This window comes from Excalfactoria chinensis, chromosome 3 (genome assembly GCF_039878825.1).
Source record: "Excalfactoria chinensis isolate bCotChi1 chromosome 3, bCotChi1.hap2, whole genome shotgun sequence".
NCBI lineage: Eukaryota > Metazoa > Chordata > Aves > Galliformes > Phasianidae > Excalfactoria > Excalfactoria chinensis.
The window spans coordinates 49,682,636-49,706,281 of record NC_092827.1 but is presented as its reverse complement, the minus strand read 5'-3'; the positions used below and the strand labels follow the sequence as shown (position 1 = coordinate 49,706,281).

Sequence of the window (23,646 nt, the reverse complement as noted above, 5' to 3'; positions counted from 1 at the left end):
TAGGCAGTTTACAGATAACGTTGACAAACCTTCATCTGAATTTACATTTAATTTGTAAAAGGCATCATTGTTCAGTACTCCGTTGACCAAATTCTAGCCTTATAAACCAAAATGGCAGAGCTCCTTAAACAGTCTTTCAGAAAACACTGATTGGAAAAGAGAAGATATTAGTTGGTACATAACAAGTTGCAGCTATTGATCTTGTCTTGGACTCTTTTATTCTTATGGTTTTTAGATTTTTTTAGATTTAGAATTCTATTATTATTATTTTTTTAATGACAAATTTTCAATCCTCCGCCCTAAGAAGCCAATCACAAAACTTAAAATGACACTTTTCTAAATTCAAAAGTTTTTAAACTTTTACAGTTCAAAAAGTATTAAGGTGGTGATGCTGAGATATTGAATTTGCTTTTTGTCGCATAACAAAGCTCAAATTTTTTTGTTCTGAAGTGAAGAGAGGAATATCAATAAACACTTTTGTAATTCACAGAAAATCCTGTGTAGGTAAGATCTCATTTGTCAAACATGACAAATCTTTATTGCTTGTGGCTATTTATTAGCAGTAGGTCATGTATCTTTTACTTTTTGGTTGAATCTCTACTGTCCTTTTAATCAAGAGCTAATGCCAGCTGCTAATATCCTCTGGAATGAGAAATGGCTGTTCTGGATGCATATTTAATTTGTAGGACAAAGTAAATGCGCATATTCTCTTGTATCATTGTTTCTCATTCACTTCTTAAGGAGTGAATTACAAAAAGAAAATTATAATTCTTAGCAAATAGACTGATGAGATGAAAGATAATTACAAATGCTACATTTGAAAGAAAATGTCAGACTGCAGAAATCTTTAAGGTGTTTGCTTTCAGAGCTCTGGTCCATGAATGACTTGCGTATAATGGAAGAGAGATTCTGAAACTGTAATAAAAAATGATGGTTACCTCTAAATTTTTGCTTTATTTCTCTGCTTAGTAAGTAAGAAAGATTTTGGGGCAAAAGAATGTTGCGTAAATTGAGTTTGAATCCCTTAATGACAGGTTAATTACTTTGATTTACATCCTAAGAACATGGTTTGTAAAGAAGTTGATTATACTGATGTTTATATATGTAGAGGAAACTTTATACTGATGTTTATATATGTAGAGAAAACTTCAAGTTCTCAGTTTTTTTCAGGAAGTCCTTATACTTGCACCATGATAGCTGAGCATCCTAAGTTTCTAGAATATATATTAATTTTATATGCTTCTATAAAAATAAAAATAATGAAAGTGGGCCCCATTTTTTTGGTACCAATTCAAAGCTGACTGTCTGCTGCTCTTTTCTTAGCTAACAAATTGAGAAACTGTCACAAATGACTGATGCATAGCTGAAAGCGTGGCAGTGACCATCATCAGTGGAAATTTTATGTTCTGATGCACCAGAAAAACTGATTAGTAATAGCAGTGGCCCAACAAGTATCTGTTACCACAGTTGAAGGCAGCGAACCTTATTACGCTTCATGGGTTCAGAGATGAACAGTGTGACAAGGCTCAGATTGTTTATGAATTGTTAATGCATCTTGTCCTATAGTTTCCTTAGAAAGCAGGCTTTGCGTATGTATCTCTTGGGAGAGATTCTGAAAACAAATGAGCCTGTAAGAATAACTTTCATTTTAAGCACAGTGCTATGTTATTAAAGAGTGACAACTTATGGTACATGTAGTACTAATAAAACCTGGGATTGTTTCAGTTTTCACTGTACTTGAGTTTGATGAAAAATACAATGGAATGGAAGGAATTGGAAGGGAGTACTTCAAACAAGACAGGTGAAATTTTCCAGGCCTTTTCCTGTGAAGCCCAAATAGGAGTGTATTGCCATATCACACTGAGGCAGTAGCTGCTCCAGTCTGATCCCCAGCTGTCTGAGTAGCAGAGCCAAGGGAGTGAAGCTGAGCAGGGACATATACCAAGGTTATGAAAAGTGCCTTTTATCAGAGCTCCTGGGTTTGTTGTATCTTTTCTGAGTATATCAGTGTACTTTATAATATATATATATATATTAATTCTAATAGTAAATATTTGGCTAACAAAAGAAATGCAGATAATTTCACACCTGTTTGATCCCTTAATTTTATAAACATGATAATTCAATTATTTTTTCTGCAGAATGTTACTTGAAGGCTTTGTGTAAATTAGTTGGCCTAAACCTGACTGAAGCTGTATGTTACTTTTGTAATTAGTATATTCTGGTACTGAATGATTTGAGATATGCTTCTTAAATTGAAAGTTTGACATTGTAAGTTGATAATTGGTCATGAAGTCGATAGAAAAAGTGACAATTGCAAAATATTCTTTTTTTAATATTCATCTCTATTGATGATTTATATAGAAATAAATTCCTTATTGTCTTATTTATTGTTGCTTAGAAAAAATAACAATTATAAACTAATGTAACATCAAATACACATTCGTTAGTATATTTTGCTTTCATATTAATGAATTCATTTTTCATTTCCCTTCATTTCCTTTTTTTCATTCCTTGTATTAATTTGTGATGTTTTTGATAGAAGAGAGACCTCCCTTCTATTTTTAGCAGCTTCATGGGTTGAAGAAGGTTGCTGCATTAGAAATATTAGCATATGTGAATAGCCCCTGTACACATAACATCTCAGCTAGAAAAAAATCTCCAAAAGTTCTTGGAAATTTATCATCAATCTGGACTTACTCCTACTGTGAGTATTTAGCCCTAAGTGACAGCTAAACCTTATCTGACATCACTTTTTTGCAGCTGCTCTAAAAGTAATGCCTCTTGTTTTGTTATGTTAGCCTGCGACATCAGTGGCAGATGTTGGTGGTATGGCAGCAGGGGTTGAACCTTCTCACCAGACTTATTTAATTGCCTTGTGACAAATGACAGCAAACTCTACAACTTCCTGAAGGGAGGTTGTGATGAGGAGAGGTTTGGCCTCTTCTCCCAGGCAACAAACAGGACCCAAGGAAATGGCCACAAGTTGTACCAGAGGAGGGTTAGATTAGACATAAGGGAAAACTTTTTCTCTCAGAGAGTGGTCAGGCACCGGAATGGCTGCCCAGGGAGGTGGTGGAGTCACTGTCCCTGGCAGTGTTCAAGAGGCGTCTGGATGAGGAGCTACGAGATATGGTTTAGTGGCTTGTGGTAGTAATGGTAATGGGAGAATGGTTGGACTAGATGATCTTGTAGGTCCTTTCCAACCTTGTGATTCTATGATTCAAAGGGGCAGTCTGACATGGAAATGTGTAAGATGTAAAGGTGTGTCATTAAATTCGTATATGCAGAAAAAATGGGATCCATTGACATTCATTAATATTTGCCGAATGTTTATGGAGACCTAACAGTGAACATTCACACACTGAGGCAATGAGTGGTGCATTTTGTCATAGGTGACATTGGATCACCTCTTCTGTTGCAGATTTTTACGAGTTTGGCTTGCAGGCTTTTATGTATTGCTGGAAAAAAGTGCATAGCTAATGATTGTGTCTATGCTGAAAAGTAGTATTTTGCAGTTGAGAATTTGTTATATCAAATAGTATTGTTGTACTCTCTGTATCTCTTGTAGCTTCGCTGGAAATAAATAAGAGGTATTACTTTCGGAGTGACCTACATACATTTTACAACTAATGATGAGTGAAGTCTATGTCAGAACTCCCTCCTAAAAGTGAATTGTATTATTCATCTTATTGTACTTCTTCAGTTGATGCTTTCTCCTTGAGTTCTTTGCATCAGCAGCATTGTTCAGTAGTCCCTCCTACAGGCAAAGTTAGATATTTGTCCGTAATTATGATAACTCTTCTCTTTCTGCTACATATTGCAGTGCTGACATTTGCATCTTGTAGAGATGAAATATAATATATTTTTCATTATGAAATAATGTTATGTAAAGGCAGCTGGCAGAAAGTCTAAAGGAAAGTTTTTCCTGTGGTTACTTCAGAATGTGACCAATGATGTGTTGATTCACTGATGAGTTTTGGAAATGAGTAAGGTGACAGTTTTGTGGGCTACAAAATCACTGTCCAGATGAAGTAATTTATCTGCTAGTTATGATGATTTCATCTGCAGTCCCTAAATGTTAGGCTCTTTAATAGATTTATATTTATTTAATATTAAATATTATTAGATTTCTCTTTCCAGATTTTGTGTATTTATCTTATCTTTATTTAATATTTAGAATTACTTAAAAGTGTAAATTGAGCATAACTTTTTAAACTGCAACTTGTGTCTTGAATAGAAAAATTATTTTTCCTGAAAATCAGAACAGTATTAGCTCCAGAACATCATTTTGAGAGTTTAAATGAACAAAACAAGTCAGTCCTTCCATCTTCAACTCTTCAGGGTCTACAGCTACAAATATAAATTATCTCTTCAGAGGAAAGAAAGATGCAACTGAAGCAATTAGTCTAGCATATGAATCAGTAGCAGGAGATTTAAAGGTGACCTGAAACTGTTGATTGAATAAACATAATCTTAATTCACTTACAGCTGTGTAATTTAAAACTCAAATTAGATCCTCCTGTGCTTACTTTCAAAAATTGGTATTATGAGTTTCTGTTTTGTTAGCCCTAAAACTAGTAAAGTAAACGACTGTATCAAGGGATAAAGATGTCCAGTTGTTCCTGAGGGCAAAACTAAACTAAACACAAAACTTTGAACCCACATCACTGTGACACTGATACTTAAAATCAAAACTATTTGATATAAGGAAAAAAGTCTGAAGCTTTTCCTCATTTATTTTTAATTTTTTTAATTGTTAACTATTTCTAATTGTCTTTCAATATTTTTATGAAATATGATTAGTTTTGGTGATGTAGAGTTAACATAAAAGACTGTATTTCCTCTGAGCTACGTCCAAATATATTGATGATGGGGATTGTCCCACATTTTTAATTTTTATTTTTTTAATTTTTAAAAATTTGTTATTGTTGTAAAACCCACTGTATCTTAGTATTGCTATTCTTACCACAACAAAGTATTTTGGAGGATTAGATGAGATCTTAACTTTCAGCAGTTGTCTTTGTTGTTTGACTGGGTGTCAGTTAGGATTCTCATTGTTTTTTAGTATTATTAATTGCATATCCCTAGTGTGATAGTCACTTGTCTTGGAAATATTTGTCTTGCCTAACATTTGGTTTACAAAGTATGATGATGGCTTGGTATTATTATTATTATTATTTTTTCCCAACCTGAATGCTAGAAGAGCTAAAATATTCTCTGTCAGTTCTCTTTATTTTTTGTTCCCTGTCAATTAACATATACAGGCTTTTTATATTCCTAGCATTTTTTTTTTTCTTATGGGCTTTTATATTTTCCTGATTAATGCATTAAATACAGTAGTACCGAATTAAACGATGTACATGGACTAGGAAAGGGTAGCAATATATTTCTGGTAAGCAAGTTTCAAATTTTATTACTAGTGTTGCTGAAACAAACTTATAGCAATTCTGGAAATTAAATTTCTTGCGTTAGCTCGTGACCTCTGGTTTGAAGCCTGTCCACTGGGAAGCTTCTGCTTGCTGGAACTGCATGCAGATGTGCCAGCCTTTCTCTACAGCTGGAATCCAGCTGGGACCAGCGCTTCCTTCCTGCAGCTGGGGCACATCTGATGGTCACATAAATGGTTGAGGGACATCTTGAGGTAGTAAGGAAGAGAAGAATCTGGTTGCTGAGTGCTGTTTTAATTCTCTTCAAGCATGCCCCATCACTTTTTCCAATGAGTTATCTCAGATGAACAGCAATGTGACAAAGCTGTTCGTGAGAAAAATGTGAGTTTCGATACCAAAACAGATCTGGGTGCAATAAGTCAGACGAGCTTTCAATCTTGCAACTATTTTTGCAAATATGTGTTCAAAGTGAACAAATGGTAGAGCAGTATGACTCAGCAATGGCAGCTGGAGTAGAGTTGCAATCTGTAGTCTGAAATGACACTCACAGTAGTGTGAAGTTGCGTGACAGCTAACTGCATGTAGGGTAGGTGGGTCCAGAGTGATACATGATATTCAGGCTGTGGAGTAGCAGTGCTCAAGAGCAGATGTCCTGAGAATATGAGTGATCCCTGAGCAGACTCAATATTGCTGGTGTGTGGACTATTATCATGTTTTTGAGGGCTGTAGAGGGTAGGAGGGGATTGCATCCAATTATATCAGATGGCTGTGGTAAGTCAGAGATCTACTGAGAGTGATGCTGAGAGGGAACAGATGTGGATTGTTTTGGTGGAGCTCTTTTTTTGGAAATGCTCTGCTACCGAGTCACAAAAGCATTACTAGAGGTGGAAAGTATGCCAAATGCAGTAAGAGTCTGCTGTAGCTGCTGACTTGTAACTCTTGGTTCCCTCAGGATAAAAAAAGGATTAAGATTAGGTACCTAGGCAGGTGTCATCATCATAGATAACTGTACTACAAGTTAAAGGTAGCATAGATAAGAGCATTGAATCTTTGAAGCATTAACATTCATATGGGCTCTTCTGGTTTGTTTATTACAGCTTTTTCTATAGACACTGAAAAGGGTGGCTAGTTGCAGAGGCATTAAACAGTGGAAACAAATTGCTTAGGGTTATTCTAGATAGCCTTTTTAGTAGACTCAGCATACCTTCTAAATAGAACTACCCAGCATCAGTCATCTGCATTTTCCACTGTGAGGTGGGATGTCCAACTGAGACATTCAGTACAAAGCCAGCTCTAAGAACTAGCTCTGTCTTGTTGACTAGTCCATGAGATTGATTTTTAGAGTGCCTTGCAGCAAATTCTGAGCAGTGATTTAGTTCTATAAAATATAAATGATTTTTATCTTGACTTAAGGGTACTTATTTACCTTTGAGAGGTCTGTAGACAAGCCAAAGGTTGGGCTAATGGGATGAAAACAGTGTTGGTATGGTTTAACTTTCCCTTGCCACAGAGCGAACGTATTTCTTCCTGGTTTGCAGTACATTTGCAGATGCATCTAAAACAACTACTGTGTTATTGAAGAAAGCTTATAAGCAGGGGAGGGACCGACTTTATGTATAGATTATAATGATAGAATGAGGGGGAATGGTTTTAAACTAAAAGATGGGAGGTCTAGATTAGATGTTCGGAAGAGATTCTTTACTCAGAGTGGAGTGAGACACTGGCACAGGCTGCCCAAAGAAGCTGTGGATGCCCCATCACTTGAGGCTTTCAAGGCTAGGTTGGATGGGATCCTGGACAGCCTGAACTGGGGGATGGCAGCCTTGCCCATGGCCTGGGTGGGCTTTCAAGTGCCTTCCAACCTTAGCCATTATGTGACTGTGATTAGTCTTCAAAACAGTTGTAAAATGTCTTTCAGAACTTGCTTATGTAACCTTGTGTTTGCCAAATGACTGTAGGGGAAACTAACTGGGACTGGAAAATCAGGAGTGTTTTCTGTGAAACTAGACTGCGTAAAGAACAGCGCACAGGTGTAATGGTGCATGGATACCATGTGCACAGCTAGGTGGAAGATCCTACTTGCTATCTAAAGACAAACTGACTGATCGCTAATGAACTGTACCTTTCCTGAAATGTAATATGTGAGCATTTAATACATGTAAACACTGTGAGAAGTTGTCTCGTACTAGAAGAAAAATGTGTGTTGGCAAGTGTACTATTGTTTGGTACTGTTTGCACTGTAAGGGGTAGGAGATGGAAGCAGTGCAAGACAGTTGAATAATGCTGTTGGCTCTTGGTTTGGCTTTACCAAACTATATCCGAGAGACAGTATCAGGGCAGCTGTAGTTGCTTAAAATCTGTCTTTTAAGAGCAGCAACTGTTTGATATTTGGCAGTACTCAGAAGGTGGTGAGACGCTGGCACAGGATGCCCAGAGAAGCTTTGGATCTCCCATCTCTGTAGACATTCAAAGCCAGTTTGGATGGGGCTCTTGGCAGACTGATCTAGTGGGTGGCAACCCTGCCCATGGCGGAGGGTTTGAAGTGAATGATTTTTAAGGTCCCTTCCAACTGAAATTGTTCTGTGACTGTTTCTATACTCATTTTTCCATATGAGAAATCTGATTTAAAGTGAATGATGTTGGCAACTCAACAAGGTGAGACTGTGAATTAGAAACCTGTTGTAACTGTGAGCAGGAAACCTGGCCAGAAACATGGTTTGTTGCCCATGCTCAACACTTGGTGCACTCTGGCCTCCCTCTACATCCATCTGCCTTATTCTTCAGTCATAACAACAGGGTTGTGTCATTTCCTTTTTCTGGCACTTGTTTGATGCCTTGTTTTTTATGGACTAAAACAGGGGAAAAATAAATCCAATTAAAAAAAAAAAAAAAAAAAAAAGAAGGGAATAATTTCCGTGCAGTTGCTGCCACTCGTTTTGTTGAGATGAATTGACTGGCTTTCTGTAAGTGGGTGTAAACAGTGAATGGCTACAAAATTAAGTTTCTTTCTGTTAAAATGGAGAGAGCAAGTGAAAGTGGAATACAGTCAAAGTGACAGGCTTAAAGAGTCTTCAGCAGTACTGTGAATAGATAAGAGTTGGAGAAGATGTATTTGTCAAGGATATAGAGGAGATGCTGAAGTGATTGGGTTAAGGGGAGAAGAAAGCTGGAAGAGTTGCAGAGAAAGTGTCTAAGAGAGACTTAGCTGGAGAGGAGGACATAGGGAGAAGCTCAAATGCAGATGTGAATGATAGATGGTGGTGTCTATAACACTTGAGAGGAGAGGTGTAGACCAGAGTTCAAGATGGGAGGAAGGGAGCAAAGGGGTTGTTGTAACTGTGTTGTGCTGCTCATGATAGGTAGATGTCAGGAAGACAATCTGAGATATTGTTTAGGCAGAAGGAGAAAGTTTAGGTCAGGGGCATATTGGAGTCAGCTGCATAGAGAAAATGCTTGCAGATGCTTTGTTAAAGAGTGTACTCAAAGAAAGATGCAGATGAGAAGATCTGGAGTCCATCTTTGCCCTTTTGAAGTGTATGCAAATCTTCAGAACTGCGGGAATCGTAAGGGGAGAGAATCTCACAGTACCAATGGGTGATATGAATTTTGTTTGAATTTAACCCAGCAAATTCAGTAGCCTAAATCTGATGTCTCTTATTCTTTATGGAAATATGACTGACCTACTGTGGTGATAAAACAAAACCTTTTTTTTTTTTTTCTTTTTTTTCTACTGTTTCCTACTTGCTGGGGGAGGGAGTTATGGCATAAGAGAAGGGGTGAGGGTAGAAGATTTTGGTTGCACATTAAGGCTGGCTTTTTCTTTTTTCAGGTGACAAATTATATATATCCCTCTGGGACTGCAGTGTTGCAATTTAAAACCAGAAATTTTTTATTATGCTTGTTACTTTATTCATTGCATCTGGATTATGTGTTGGTTATTAAATATTGATTTTTATATTGTATTAAGCATTTTTATGCTTTTCTTGTGTTCTGCTCTTTATGAAATATTTTCTTCTAACTGTATGGCTCAGCGTTATGACCTGTACTTTAACTTTAAATGATATTTTGGTAGTGGAGAGCCAAGTTTTAGCTTTTTTTATATTATAGTACTGAAAAATTAAAAAAAAAAAAAAGTCAAAGAGAATGTATTTTTTTTGTGGACTGATTTCATTTAATTGCTTTTAATATATCCATTGACATGTAATGCAGGCTGCAGGACACATATGGCCCACTGAAATAATTTGCATTTATTCTCTGAGGTTTAAAAAACTCTTCAGGTGTTTTCTCCTTCCACAAAGATTTCATTGTCAGATGATGACAAGTAGTAGAAATTTTAACCAATTCCTAGTCATCTGCTACTTTTTTAGAAGGTAGCTGCATCTCTTTCCATTTGCTACCAAACTGCCTCATTTTAGTTAGCGGTGTACTAAGAAGTGAATATTTTGTGATGTACATGTTTTTATGACTACACTAGCAAAGCATGACTGAAAAGGAGTGAAATTATAGGCCTGTAATATTTCTTCAAATTCTTGTTGGGTGTTTAAGTGCCTTGTCTATCTTGAAAAAGAGAAAGTAGTGAGAAGAGGTTTAAGACCTCCCCCTTCTCTCCCTCCCTCCTTCCCATTATTATAAAGTGGACAAGTGGAGTAAATAACATACTTCAGTACTCTTAAGAGTGAATGATATGAAAAGCACAAAATGTAGCATCCTTTCTGGAGTTTAAGTAGTTCTATGTCTGCAGCTTCAGTTATCAAGTTTTTAAGTAGGAAAAGAATAGCTAGGGGGCTATGAATATACAGATATGATGACAATTGCTGAGGAATGTACTACATATGTACCTTTTAATTTCATTTTATCATAATGGGTTTACTTCTACACTGTGAACCCCTTCTCAGAACCATACCACAGCTGTTCTCTTGTTCATATGCTGCCCAGTGTCAGAGCCTGCTGGTGATTGCTTGTGGCAGGATAAAGTTAGTATAATTTGTCTTGTGTCTTCACATCATATCTTCAAAGATCTTCTTGGAAAACTTCTTGTTATCCTTTCCTCCCATATCTCTGAATTTTTACTGTGACTGAATTCTTCAGTCATCTCTCAGGCTTCATGGTCTTAGCTCCTTCAGTGGCTTCAGAAATGACCTTTTGTAACAGCTTATGTTATTTTTAACATCAGAGCTTTTTCCATTTTCTTACGTTTAATTTGATCTTCCTTTTTGCATGACCACTTAAAATTTTATTCACAATCTCATCAAAACAGAAGTCTTCAGTTTTATTAAAAACACTACGTTTCCTATGTTCTCAGAGCATAAATTGAGTTTTCCAGTAGCATCTTTTAATTGTCACTGTTCTCTCCCTCAGTTCCTTGCTTTGTCCTATCACGTCTTCACACCTCACATGTGTTCTTTTCAATTTTTTCCACACCAGTCACCCCATCCTTATTTACTTTTTACTTAGGAGTTTATTGTCCTGTTACTGGGCTTTCTATTTCCTCATCATTTGTAATGGCAGGAACAGAGAGCAGTTTCTGTAATTGCTTCACCTAATGCTCACCTCCTCCTAGGAAGTTCTCGAATTTCATGTTGGCTGTATTACTTATGAGCTCTTTGTCCTTCTGATCTTAGAGACTGCCCCTTTCATAGTTCAGTTTGTATAATTTATGTATTTTTCCCTCATTTCCTCATTTGTTTGTCGTGTTTCTGCAATGGTGCTGTGGTAGCTTCTGATGCTTTACATTGTCCTTAAATAAGTCCTTTTTATTTTGACGTTGTTGCTACTACTGCCTAGCTGTAAACTCATGTTATCATCTCTTGAGCAAAATCTTGATACCTGTATCTGCTCAAGATGGATAATTTTTAGTGCAAATTTTAATTAACCTATTTTTCTTTTATCACCTCATTTATGATTAATCTGTCGATGTTTTAATAGAGCAGCAGATGTACGTATTAGGCCTGCTTTTTTGATTGAATTGCTAATGTGTTTAGCTGAGTTAAAAGTTTAGCTGTAAACTTTTTCTTTCTTCCTTTCAGCTTTTTATCTTGGAGAGCAGGCTACAAAATAGCTTAGTGCTCTGAATCTGTAGAAAACTTAGTGATTTAGTGTAATGAATGTTAGGCTGTCTTCATTCAGCACTCCTACTGAGTTTAATCGCATTCTTATCCATTCACTTTTAGCAGCAAATTGTGAGAACATTTAGGAGAGATGCCAGAGACTGTGATATCTACATAAGATTTTCTATAAATAAGCACTAAAAGTGCTTTGATAAAAGGTGTTATTTTCAGAAGTAGCAATGTAATATCATATGTCCATAAAAAGTCAAAGTGATAGATTTTATTTTGGAGCTCTTAATTGTGTGTGAAGTTGTGCAGTTTACTTACTGGCGTTTTTATGATTATTGGTAGAGTCCTGAAAATATGACATGACTTTCCCTTACCCCATCCCTCCCCAGTTATTTGTATTCAAATGGTGTAACTCCTTGTCACCAGTGCAATTGGTCAGAAGTCTGTTCGGTGCACAGGGGGAATATTAACGCTTGTAGCCTCTGAGCTGAAATACCAAACATCTGGTGTTTTGTGGATGTTAACACTTCTGTATTAATGAAGATCTTTTAATAATTTCATGAAACCATTAAAATCACTTAATAGTTTTAGAAATACCTGAAATCACATAAATGATCTCTAGATGTATGATTTTTTGCTCTCTACTGCCTTGCTTATGCCAGATAAGGATGAAAAAATCAACGAGAAACAAACAACTGTGTCTCTCCACAGCTAGCTGTTTTTGCCTCTACAGTAAAGAATAGAATAATAGAATTGTAGAATGGCCTGGGTTGAAAAGGACCACAGTGATCATCTAGTTTCAACCCCCCTGCTGCGTGCAGCATTGCCAACCATCAGACCAGGCTGCTCAGAGCCACATCCAGCCTGGCGCTGAACGCCTCCATGGGGGATGGAGCATCTACAACCTCCTTGGGCAACCTGTTCCAGTGCCTCACCACCCTCTGAATGAAAAATGTCCTCCTAATATCTAACCTAAACCTCACTGTCTCAGTTTAAAACCATTCCCCATTGTCCTATCACTAAGCTCCCTCTAACTACTGGAAGGCTGCAATGAGATCTCCCCAGAGACTTCTCCAAGCTAAATCCCAGTTCCCTCAACCTTTCCTCATAGGAGAGGTGCTCTAGCCCTCTGATCATCTTAGTGGTCCTCCTCTGGACCCGCTCCAAGAGCTCCACATCCTTCCTGAACTGGGGACCCCAGGCATGAATGCAGTACTCCATATGGGGCCACACAAGAGCTGAGTAGAGGGGGACAATCACCTCCCGCTCCCTGCTGGCCACCCCTTTTTTAAGAGCCATAGTTGGCCTTCTGGGCTGCAAGAAAAAGTTCCCTTCCCTAGATTGCAGAAGGGAATTTAAAGACACTGTTGTTCAGGTTACGTTTTGCCTAGTTTAGAAACTGAAAGACAGATTGTGTAATATGCACTAATTTTCCACTTTTGCCTCTTTCCTTTTTTTCTATTGTGTTCACTGCTGGTAAAGTATGGAAAAATTTCCTGCAGACTCCATTCCGTATCTTTTAAAATCATAAGTGAAGACAGCTTTTTCAGACTTGGTGTAGCAGGAAATAATTTTAATGGAAGGTATCTAATAAATGGCATAGTCAGGTAGGCCACATCTAACTGAATGTCTTCATGCTCTCTTAGAATTTGAGTTTAGAATGAATGTTGCAATTAACAGTGAAGCCTTTTCCTGAAGGTGGTAGGAAGTGATATCTGCTTGAGACTTTCTGCATTCTATGTAAATTGTACCAAATATTTCTCAAATTCCTATCTTTTTGTGTCTAAAATAAGCTACTATGTGTTACTAATAAGAAATATGGAAGGCAGATTTAAAATGGAAAAACATATAGGTGGGACCTCTTCAGGTTTTTTAGTTTGCTTTTATTAGTTATGGTGCTACATTATGGCTCTTGAAGGTTGGCTATTTTTTATTATCAAGGTGATTCAAATCATGTAGTGATTATTTAAACTGTTGTTACCAAAAAAATAAAAATAAAATCTAATAATGAAAATAAAATAACTCTAACTGGGAATAATTGAGTGTATTTCCTGTTAAGCTATTGGCATTTGTTTTCCACTGGTGCTTCCAGATGAGATCTGGAATTCCATGTTCAAATTAAGAGGGTCATTAAAACATACTGGTAATAGAAACAAAGCTAGAAAATCATAAAAGGTGTTTGTGGGTAATTGAGTTTCCTGGGTTGTTATTGCTCTTAATCGTAATCAATCATGTTTTATGTAATGAAATAAGATACTGTTGTGGAGAAGATAAATATTGTGAACATTTTGTCTGACTTCTTTCTGTAGTGAAGGAGGACTTCTCATTTTCTTCTGGAAATCCTGTTTTAGTTCTAATTTTTTTAAATTAAATAATATCTCTGAAATTTTATATTTTTAGATGCCATAGGTTAATTAGAGTTGTGTTTCAGTAGGTAATGCTGGGCATGAACGTTTAAACATAAGTCCTTAATGCTTATTCTCAAATTGCTTAAGAGCAATTCCTAGTATATTCCTAACAGGTATATGAATATTCTATGAATATTTGGCATGCTTTAGAACACTTGTAATAGCAATACAGTATTGCCCTGAGAATATGAAAACTTCCAGTGCGTTGAGGCATACCATGATAGAAATAGGTAAATTAATGTGGAAAATGGGTGATTTTTTTTTTTTTTTAAAGCGATACCTGTTCCTGTATCTCTAACTGACAAGAGACCTGTTGCAGTGCCTCTACTTTCTTCAAGTGTTGAATTCACCAATCAATGTGAGCAAAAAATTAAATTTTCACAGGACTTTTATGTGACATGCCAGATAAACATAATTTTCTACTGAGTTCTTACCATGGAGCCATCTACTTTGATAGATTTAGAGCTAGTCATTATGCTTTTACAGCAGGGGGCAGAGAAAAATAAAAGCATGCTATTGAATAAAAGGAGCATTTTGTTCCAACTAGTGATTTGAACTGGATGAGAAAAGTGTATTTCATTCCTGGTACGACACCTTCATACATGAGTCTCAAAGAAACTATTGGTAACAGATCCATATGTAAAGCAAAAGCTCTGATGAGAAAAGCTCATTGTGTGCCTGTAGTACTGCTATTCTTTCATGTTGGATTTTTTTTCCTGTTTGCTCTTAGTCATCTGCTTGGTTTTAGCAGATAAACTTCTGGCATTATAACTAGCTTTTTAAAACTGAGGAACTTGACATTTTAGATGTTACTAGTAGGCTTTACGTAACACCGGAAATAGTCATGTGCATTAATAGATCTCAGAAGTAAACTGTAAACTTGGGTTTTTTCAGCTGCTATTCTATGCATGTCTTTCTGTGGCAGACAAAATCCTTTCTAATGCTGATAGGTAGTGAACACTAATGAAAAACAAACAAACAAACAAAAACACAACAAAGTGTAAAATAAAAATCTGTTAGCTTTAGAAACCAAATCAGGTATACTGATTTCCCATCTCTTTATCCCAGTGCCACAACTAGAACGTGCAGATGCCTTTCATGGCTTTATTACTAGCCTCTGAAACTCAGTGCCAGGTTTAGCATGAATGTGTTTGAGACTTCCTGTGCTTCAATGCTGTTACTGTAGGAGGCTTCCAAGTTCCTGTTGTTATATATAATCTATCCCTTAATAAATAAATAAATCTCTAAATGGGATGACATAAGACAAAGAAATATATTCTTTGTTGAATTAGATATGTTAAGGCCAGACATACACTCCCTCCTCCCACTCCCGACTCTTAAAGGTCTTTTTTTGTAAAGATGGTATGAAATATGGCCAGCAAATGTGTGTTATTCTTCATCAGCTAGTCTTATCAGTTCATATTACTTGAACATTTTGGAGATATATATATATGACTTTTCTGAATATATTTAAAAGGGTACTGGAGTTGTTAATATCTAATTAAACACGAAAACTGGCATACAGAATTTTTAGGTGATATGTGGGTGTCGTTTTGTTCATCCAGAAGTCATTAGATCTCCACTATAGTAGTCTGATGTGTTATATGTTTCTAACAACTTCTATGGATACATTAAATTTCTTGGAATTCTGATGTGCAGATTATGTGCAACTGACTGTTACTGTTCTAAACAGTAGAAGTTATATGACCTCTAAGGACTGTAGTGACAGCACTTGATTTGTTAAAAACAATTAGTTCAAAGTCTGAATCACTTTTCTGACATCAGCTGATGACTGGGAAGGACGCAGGACAGTTGTACCGGATATCTGTTTATTTATGGGAGTTCCTGACACAATCTTGTCTTATTCTGTAGCAAGTTCCTTTTTCTTTTAATAACCTGTTGGGGGAAAAAAAAATATAAAAAAATGATTCAACTCATCTTTCCTGGGCTGATATGAAAAGGTGCAGGAGAAATTAGAATTGGAGCAGTGCCAGCTCTGAGGAATGCTTCTAAAGAAATATCACAGTAATATTTAAATGTTTTAAATTTGTCTTTTAATTCAAGTATCTTTAAATATTTTTAAAGATGATGTTTAAGCCTGAATAATATGATTTATATTAAGTTTTAGTTAATCTTAGGGATTTTAAGATTGAATTTAGGTTAATCTTAATGACCTTGTTATTTAGTGGAGCTTTAACTTCCAGAATTTGGCATAAGATACGAATATCTTTTTTTTTTTTTTTTTTTTTTTTCCATTTTCTATAATGAGCATTAAAGATTCCTTATCTTTTATAAATGAAAACGGGCATGTGGTCAGGAAATTTTTATGAGGCTGGTATGATTTATCACTTCTCTTTTTGAAGGATATTGGCAAGGAAAGTGTGAGAGTTCTAGGTGTGTTTAACTTGAAGTTCATAACATAGTGAAGATTAGAGGAGAAAGTGATGGAAATGGTGAATTGTTGGCTTGCGTTGCATCTGTAGAATGTGAATGTTTCACAAATATCACCTCAAAAACTAAATAAATAAACTTTTTCTAACATAATGTAATGGATTTATGGTTTTTCATCCATAGATCTGCAGTGTTTGTCAATATAACCACCCAGATTTAAAGTTCCTTGTGTTTTCCATGCTTCTGGTTCCATCAGTGCTGTTGACTGACTGTCTCTCTGCTGGACTGCTTGATTTTCTTTATGCTGAATTCATCATTGACACCACTGTCGTGTCTGGAGGTGTGGCAGGTTGTGGCCTCTGCTTTTCTGGGGCCTAGTCTGAGGCTGCCCTGTCTGACCTTTCTCGACCATGCCCACAGCTAAGAACAGCGTTGTTTGCAGGGAGAGATACTACCTGCCTTCACGCCATTTCCTAAGCCCACTCCAAGCTGTTGAGATAGGATCCATCATTTGTATCGCTTTGAATCCAGTGCTGCCTTTTCCTTCAGCACGATGTTAGAATTGTAAGGTAAATCTGGATTTAGGCACTGCAAGCTCCAAGGGTGTTTGAATGTCAGCTCTGTGTACTTCCTGCTGGGATATTGAGCAGGGGTACACAAATCAATGTTTGCAGCGTGCTGTGTCTGCTGATAGGTATGCACACATTCCAGTAGCAGGGTAGTGTTGGAGATAAACTGCAACTACGTCATCTGTAGCTAAAAGAAGGTGGTGATGATATGTAACTGGAAAGTGGTTGGTAGTGCAGTAAGTTTTATTGAGTTTTAGGGGAAGTTGCAGTTGTCTGAGCTGAAGATTTCTAGCTTGTCATTGGGAGAATATCAGCAGACTGCAGAATGTTGGGCAGGAGATATTAGTGTGTATTTGATTTCAGCTGCTGATCCTCAGTTGAGGGTACTGAATGTTCATCAAGTTGATCTGCTGCTTTTTTGTGTGATCAGTGCTGGTACATTATTGTGAGTAGTGGCTCAAGAGCTGAGTTAGGGCACTAAGAAATCCTGGCCTATGGAGTATTTTTGTCATATGTGGTTTTAAGTTTGAATGGTTAAAGATGGATTTTAAACGTGTATGGTTGCGAACAGTGTATGTTTCTACAGGTTCTATCTGCCCATCGTTTCTTCTCCTTGTGTTTTCTTTCCATACAGCATGTTCCTTGTTCTTTATAGCTTAATACCAAGGGCTACTCTAATAGCATGCAGACAATGGGCAGTTAAGGCAGAGGAGATTTAAAAGTGATTTAAGAAATAAGAAATAATGTGCAAATAGTTAAAATGCCTCACCGTGTTGTACTAATAAACAGCTACAGTAGTGGCTTTTACTTGACATTTGTAGTAAGTGAAATTGTTGGTAAGAGGAGGAGATGTACCTCCATGAGGGGAAGCCACTGGTTGTTACTCAGGGTGCATTTTGCAGCTGGTCAGTAATCCATCTTGATAAACTTTGTTGGTATGTATGCAATAAATGAACACTTGCTTGTTTTGTTGATGTAGCAGTGGTATGCCATACATGAGGAGCTTCTCATTGCCTGCTGCCTAAAAACAGGCTCATTGTTATTGCTAATCAGAGTCCTGATAACTGAAATTAATAGTGGGCACAGAGATGAGCAATTAAGAACATTCATCTTCCAAATGAGTCTACAAGATTCATTGGTAGTTTAAATTTATATACTGAGAGCACTTAAACCATTAAAAAGGGTAATGGGTGCCCTGCAGGCATGTGCTTCAAAGCCATATGTCATTTTGGTGCTGGGATGGCAGACAGTGATAACTTCCCTTTAAGGGAAACTACTATTCATTTATCAATTAAATGCCAAAGGAAATGTACATTTTTGCTTTAGAGTGATCATAGCAGAATATTGTAAGTTAAATCAAAGAACAAGATTTATATTCTAAATCTTTCTGGCTTTATCATGACAGATGTTAATTAGAAAAGTCTCTTGGTGATAATAAGGTATTGGAGTTGGAACTTTGAAAGGCGTGAATGTCACTCCGATGCATAAATATTTCTCCTTTTGCACTTTGCACTGACAGTGACATTGATGTAGTAATCAACCTGGTACAGAAAGTGAAATGCAGGTTCAGTTTTTGTTGTTGTTGTGCTTATGTTATCACAGGGTAATATTTGAGAAAGTTTTGCTGAAATGGAGATGAACTTGAAGCTGTAAGGTTTCATGATACAAGGTTCTAGCAGGAATTTCTCTACAACATGGAGATTTCTTTCCTCTCCTGGTGTCTTCAAGCAACCAGTACACTGGTTAACATGCAGACAAAGGGGTGTCCATGGTGGTTTTGGAGGGGAGGAGTAGAATTAGCTAAACCTTAGTCTGTTTTATCATTTTGAATATATGACATGTTCTGAATGAATTTCAGAACTGTGGGAATTGAAGTTCGCTCTCTGTGAAGATGAAATATAATCTTATTTTGGAACATGATCTAGATTTGCTGATGAAATTTAGTAAAATTGTGATCCCCTGAGAGGATCACTGATTTTGCAAACTCTGTGCCTCTCCTATGAAAGTTAAATGCTCCTTTGTGATTAGGTAAAAATATTTTAACTTCAATTTCATGAATTGTGTGTCCAGTCTTCCTCTCCTTCTCTGGACAGTCCTTGTTCCAGACTGCTGGAATGCTGTACAGAAGGCAGCAATGACTATAGCACTTAATTGTCATCCTCCCCATTTCCCATCTGAATCATGTTTTCTTCTGGGCTGAAGTGTTGGCTGAGAGCATTCACGAGGAGTGCAGGTGCCTCATCTTACTGTGAAACCGGTGTTTACCATAACGTTCTATTGTTTTTACTTAGGAGTTATTCTATTTGTCCCATATTTTATGTTTCAGAGTCAAACAGGCAATGAAATAAGAAATGCTCTGTTATTCATAGAATCATAGAATCACAAGGTTGGAAAGGACTTACAAGATTATCTAGTCCAACCAGTCTCCCATTACTGTTGCTACCACAGATTCTTCAAGTGTATCTTCTGGCTTAAACCAGAAGAAGAAGCAAATTTTGTTGTGACAGTAACTCTTAATGGGATTGATATAACCAACTACTGAGGACAGGGAGGAGAGGATACATGAAATTTCTCCTCTGATTTCTGGATGTTTATCCCTTGAGTTCTTAAATAACTTCTCTTGGATTTCAAAATGCTGTCTAAATAAAGATAAATGTCTCTTTTCTCTTTCACTGTTTCAATCTCTACTGTTTTTTTTTCTGAGCAGAAGTAGCATGCTCAAGAGCTGCTTACTGTGGATAGGAATAATATGCTTCGAAGTTGTATGCCTGACGTGTACTTTTTTTGTTTACACTCTACTTTTTCTTTGACTGTGTTCGATTCCTTTGTTTCTTTTTTCTCAAACCTTGATCTCTTCCTCTTATAATCACATTTTCTTCTCTCTTTTTCCCTCTCCTCTTAATTGCTCTCAGTGAAGAATACAGTAAGAAAAAACTTAGATTGAGGTAGGATGGATGTTACTGTGTTCATGCCTGTTGTTAATGTAACCCTGAATCATAGAATTGCTTAGGTTGGAAAAGACCTTAAAGATCATCAAGTCCAACTGTAAGCTGACCATACTACCCAACTCTAACAACCCACTGCAAAATCATGACCCTAAGCACCATATCCAAATGGTTTTTGAATACATTCAGGGGTGGTGATTGAACCATCTCCCTGGGGAATCTATACCAGTGTTTAACGACTTTTTCCTGTAAAGAAGTGTTTCCCGATATCCAACCTAAACATACCCTGGTGCAAGCTGAGGCCATTTCCCCTCATGCTGTCACCTGTCACCAGTGAGATGAGAACAACCCCACTCTCACTGTAAGTACCTTTCAGGTACTGGAAGAGAGCAGTAAGGTCTCCCCTCAGCCTCCTTTTCCCCAGACTTAACAGCTCCAGTTCCCTCAGGCTCTCCTCTTAGGGCATATTCTTTAAGCCCTTCACAAGCCTTGTTGCCCTTCTTTGGACCTGCCCCAGCACCTCTATGTTCTTTCTGCACTGAACACAGTACTCAAGGTGAGGCCTCATCAGTGCTGAGTACAGGGGCAGGATGACTTCCCTAGTCCTGCTCACCACGCCATTCCTGATACAAGCCAGGATGCCATTGGCCTTCTTGGCCACCTGGGCACACTGCTGGCTCATATTCAGCCAACTGTCCATCAGTCCATCACACCTCCCCAAGCCTGTAGGGTTGCCTGGGGTTGTTGTGACCAAAATGCAGGACACAACATTTGGACCTATTGAAACTCATACGGTTTATTTTAGCCCATCAATCCAGTCCATCCAAATTCCTCTGTAGTGCCTTTCTATCTTCCAGCAGGTCAACACTCCTTCCTAACTTGATGTTGTAAAAGCACTGAAAAAGTACCTTTAATTTGCATTCTGTTTAGAATTGATTTAATTTAGATTGATTTAATAAAATAAGATTACCAAATACATTCTGCAGTAGTTATTTCATTTTTAGGTAGCTTTAATTGTGCTGCCTGACTGTCTTTGTTTTTGAGCAAAGTATTTATTTACTCGTAGTTGGTGTTTGGACTATTTAAGCTTTCAGTTCATCAAGGTTGTTGACTTGAACTGTTGTTGACTTGAACTGTTACTTTTCTAGCCTGATGTAATGTGTTGCTTTGTTTTTCCCCTGGTCTGAACAGACCATTGCTTTCTGTCTGGAAGACACTGGGCTCTGTTTCACATGGGCTCAGCCTGTGTTTTCCTGTTGTAATGGGAGGTGCTTTTGGGGAAAATAGTCTGCATGAAGCAGAGATATCTTACAGAGAGAGGAATACTGATGGATGAGCTGCTTGCGGATTTTAGCTATGTGCAGACAACTCTGAGAGTTGTGCTACTAGATGTGTGGGCTCCTTAGTTGTGCATCCAGGGCTAATGCCTCGTCAAAAATCTTGGAGGATCTCTACTTCTAAAAAACATTGCATTTTTAACTAACAACATCTTTCTTCCATAGGGGGTTGTACCTTCGACGATGGTCCAGGGCCCTGTGACTACCATCAAGACTTGTATGATGACTTCGACTGGGTCCATGTCAGTGCTCAAGAGCCCCACTATTTGCCACCTGAGATGCCTCAAGGTGAGAAATGATATGGATACTTGATAGAATTGGCTTCTGTATTTAAAAACTCCGGATTTCACTGAATTTGGCCTTAAGGCTGTGCTCTGTGATCTCCAATTTAAATTTATTCATGGTAGTAATAAGAAGAAACAGAAATTACAAATATAGCAATAAATATTGGTAATTAAGAGGTCTTCTTAGATGAAATCCCCCTTTTAAAGTGGCAGTATGAAGGACATAGGAAAATAGGGGGGAGAATGATTGCAAAAACTCATTCTGCCCCCTCTTTTCCTTCCCAAACTGATCATCATCTGAAGGTAATCAGAAAAGCTTTGATTTATGGAAATACTGCTGTTGTTAATTACTATTTAGGACAGGTAATGAATAACTGAAGAGGTACAGCCTACATGACCTTGCCTGCTCACCTTTGATGAACAGCTTAATCGGTGCTTCCCAGATAGCATGATACGCTGAGAAAATGATAGCATTTGAAATTCAGCTACATTCTCCAATTAATAGTACATTAAGTAATTAATCATGCAGAGGAGGAAAAAAGGTCATGGCTATTTTATTTGTATCTAAAAGGTTTTGTGAAGTGGGGTATGTGTGGAGGAGGAGTGGGAAATGTTGCCACACAGGAGTGACTTAGCCACTTAATCATTTCTTTCCTTCTTTTAATGTATTGGTTTTGATTAGTAATGGATGTTAGTGTATGTAATTCTGCTTTTTAACTACTAAATAGCTGGATTTCCCCTACTGTGGAGTCAATGACAAACTGCCGGTTACCATGACCCACGTCTAACAGAAGAGGTTAATGTATTAAGCAAGCTCCATGCTGTAATTAATGGACTGTTTGATGGTCCAGGTTGATGTAAACTTAAGCCCTGAAGCATCAGTGTTCATGATGGTGACAGTCTTCTATTAACTAATTCAAAATAATATCTCCCTTAAGAAGGGAGAAACTAGGCATATTCCAGTGTACATTTTCCAGAGACTATGCACTCTGGAAGGGCATAGATGGTTGTGGGTATTTTAATTCTAGTGCATTTTGTAAAAAATGTAAATCTGGTATTCTCAGACTTCAGGTACATCCTGTATGGGAAGAACAGCAATTTGAGGAATTTTATTGAATGGATCTAAATGACAAGGTAGCTTCTTCTTGCATCTCCCTAACACCATATCTGTCATCCTTAGACAGGCTTCAGAGTGAAGTGACACAGTGCTCTCTGAATTTGGCAACTGATTTCTGTTTAGTTCTGATGCAGAACCTTTTCCTATGAGTGTAGCATGCAGATTCTTCTGCAAGAAGGTTTCTTTCACAACTGTGTGTGAAATGGTTGCTACTTGATAAGATAAAATAAAATAGAACAATTGGATGTTTTGGAACTGATCCAAAGCAGATACAGGAGTGGCTCTGATTTTTATTTTTAATAAAATTCAGTGCTTCTTGGATCACTGTTTAAAAACTTCAGTGCTTTGTAGTTGAGATCCAGACTACAAGCGAGTCTCATTGCATCATGCAGAAGTTCAGGCTTCAGACTGAAGAGCTATTCTGTGTCCCCATACAGTTAATTTTTGATTGGAATAGTCTCTGGACAATCTTCAATTTTACATTAAGCCTAAGAAGGTAACATAATTCTAAAATGTGTTGAGTTCCTTTGTTGGGATTGTGGAACGTGGAGCAGCAAGAGTTAGGAAGTTTAAGCAAAGGCAGAAGGGAAATAACTGCATTTAATAATCTGCTATGCTGGTGGTGGTTTTTTTTGTTTGTTTGTTTTTTAACATGGCTGACCTTGCCACTTACCTGATTACTGTTGAGATTGTAGGTTAGAAAGCACTACTCATTAAGCAGTTGCCCAAATAAAGAATGATATGGTAATGATGGTTCAGGTAAAATTGAACTGCTGCTGCTTTGACTTCTGCAAAATGTTTTTTAAGCTTTTAGTAAAACCTAGGGACCAGACTAAGCCCACTCTTTTCCTATGCAATCTGAGAATAAAAGAAGAGTTTCTCAGAGCAGTAGAAAAACAGAGGTATTCAGATAGGGACTGTTGTCCCTACATCTCTTCTAAGTTGTGTAATCCTTCTGATGGTCATGAAGCTCCCTAATAGACCTGTTGAAGTCCTCTTCATGGTCATTCTTTGTATTGTATTGAGTTCTCTTCTCTTAGATCTCTTGGAAATCCAGTACAACATCTTAGCCTTGCCTTTAGCAGGAGAAATATGCACTCCTTTGTCTCAGGAGTGCTGTTGTAATAGCGTCATATTCACCCAGAATCA

The 23,646-nt window shown here is 37.3% G+C and overlaps 1 protein-coding gene across 15 annotated transcripts in view; it reads left to right on the top strand.

The window, feature by feature from the left end:
• PTPRK (protein tyrosine phosphatase receptor type K) overlaps positions 1 to 23,646 on the top strand; it is a 384,844-nt gene that overhangs the window by 63,385 nt on the left and 297,813 nt on the right. For all 15 annotated transcript variants that reach the window (XM_072333871.1, XM_072333868.1, XM_072333872.1 and 12 more), the window contains exon 2: positions 21,262 to 21,384. In XM_072333871.1, coding sequence (XP_072189972.1) covers positions 21,262 to 21,384 — 123 coding nt within the window. The remainder of the gene's footprint in view (positions 1 to 21,261; positions 21,385 to 23,646) is intronic.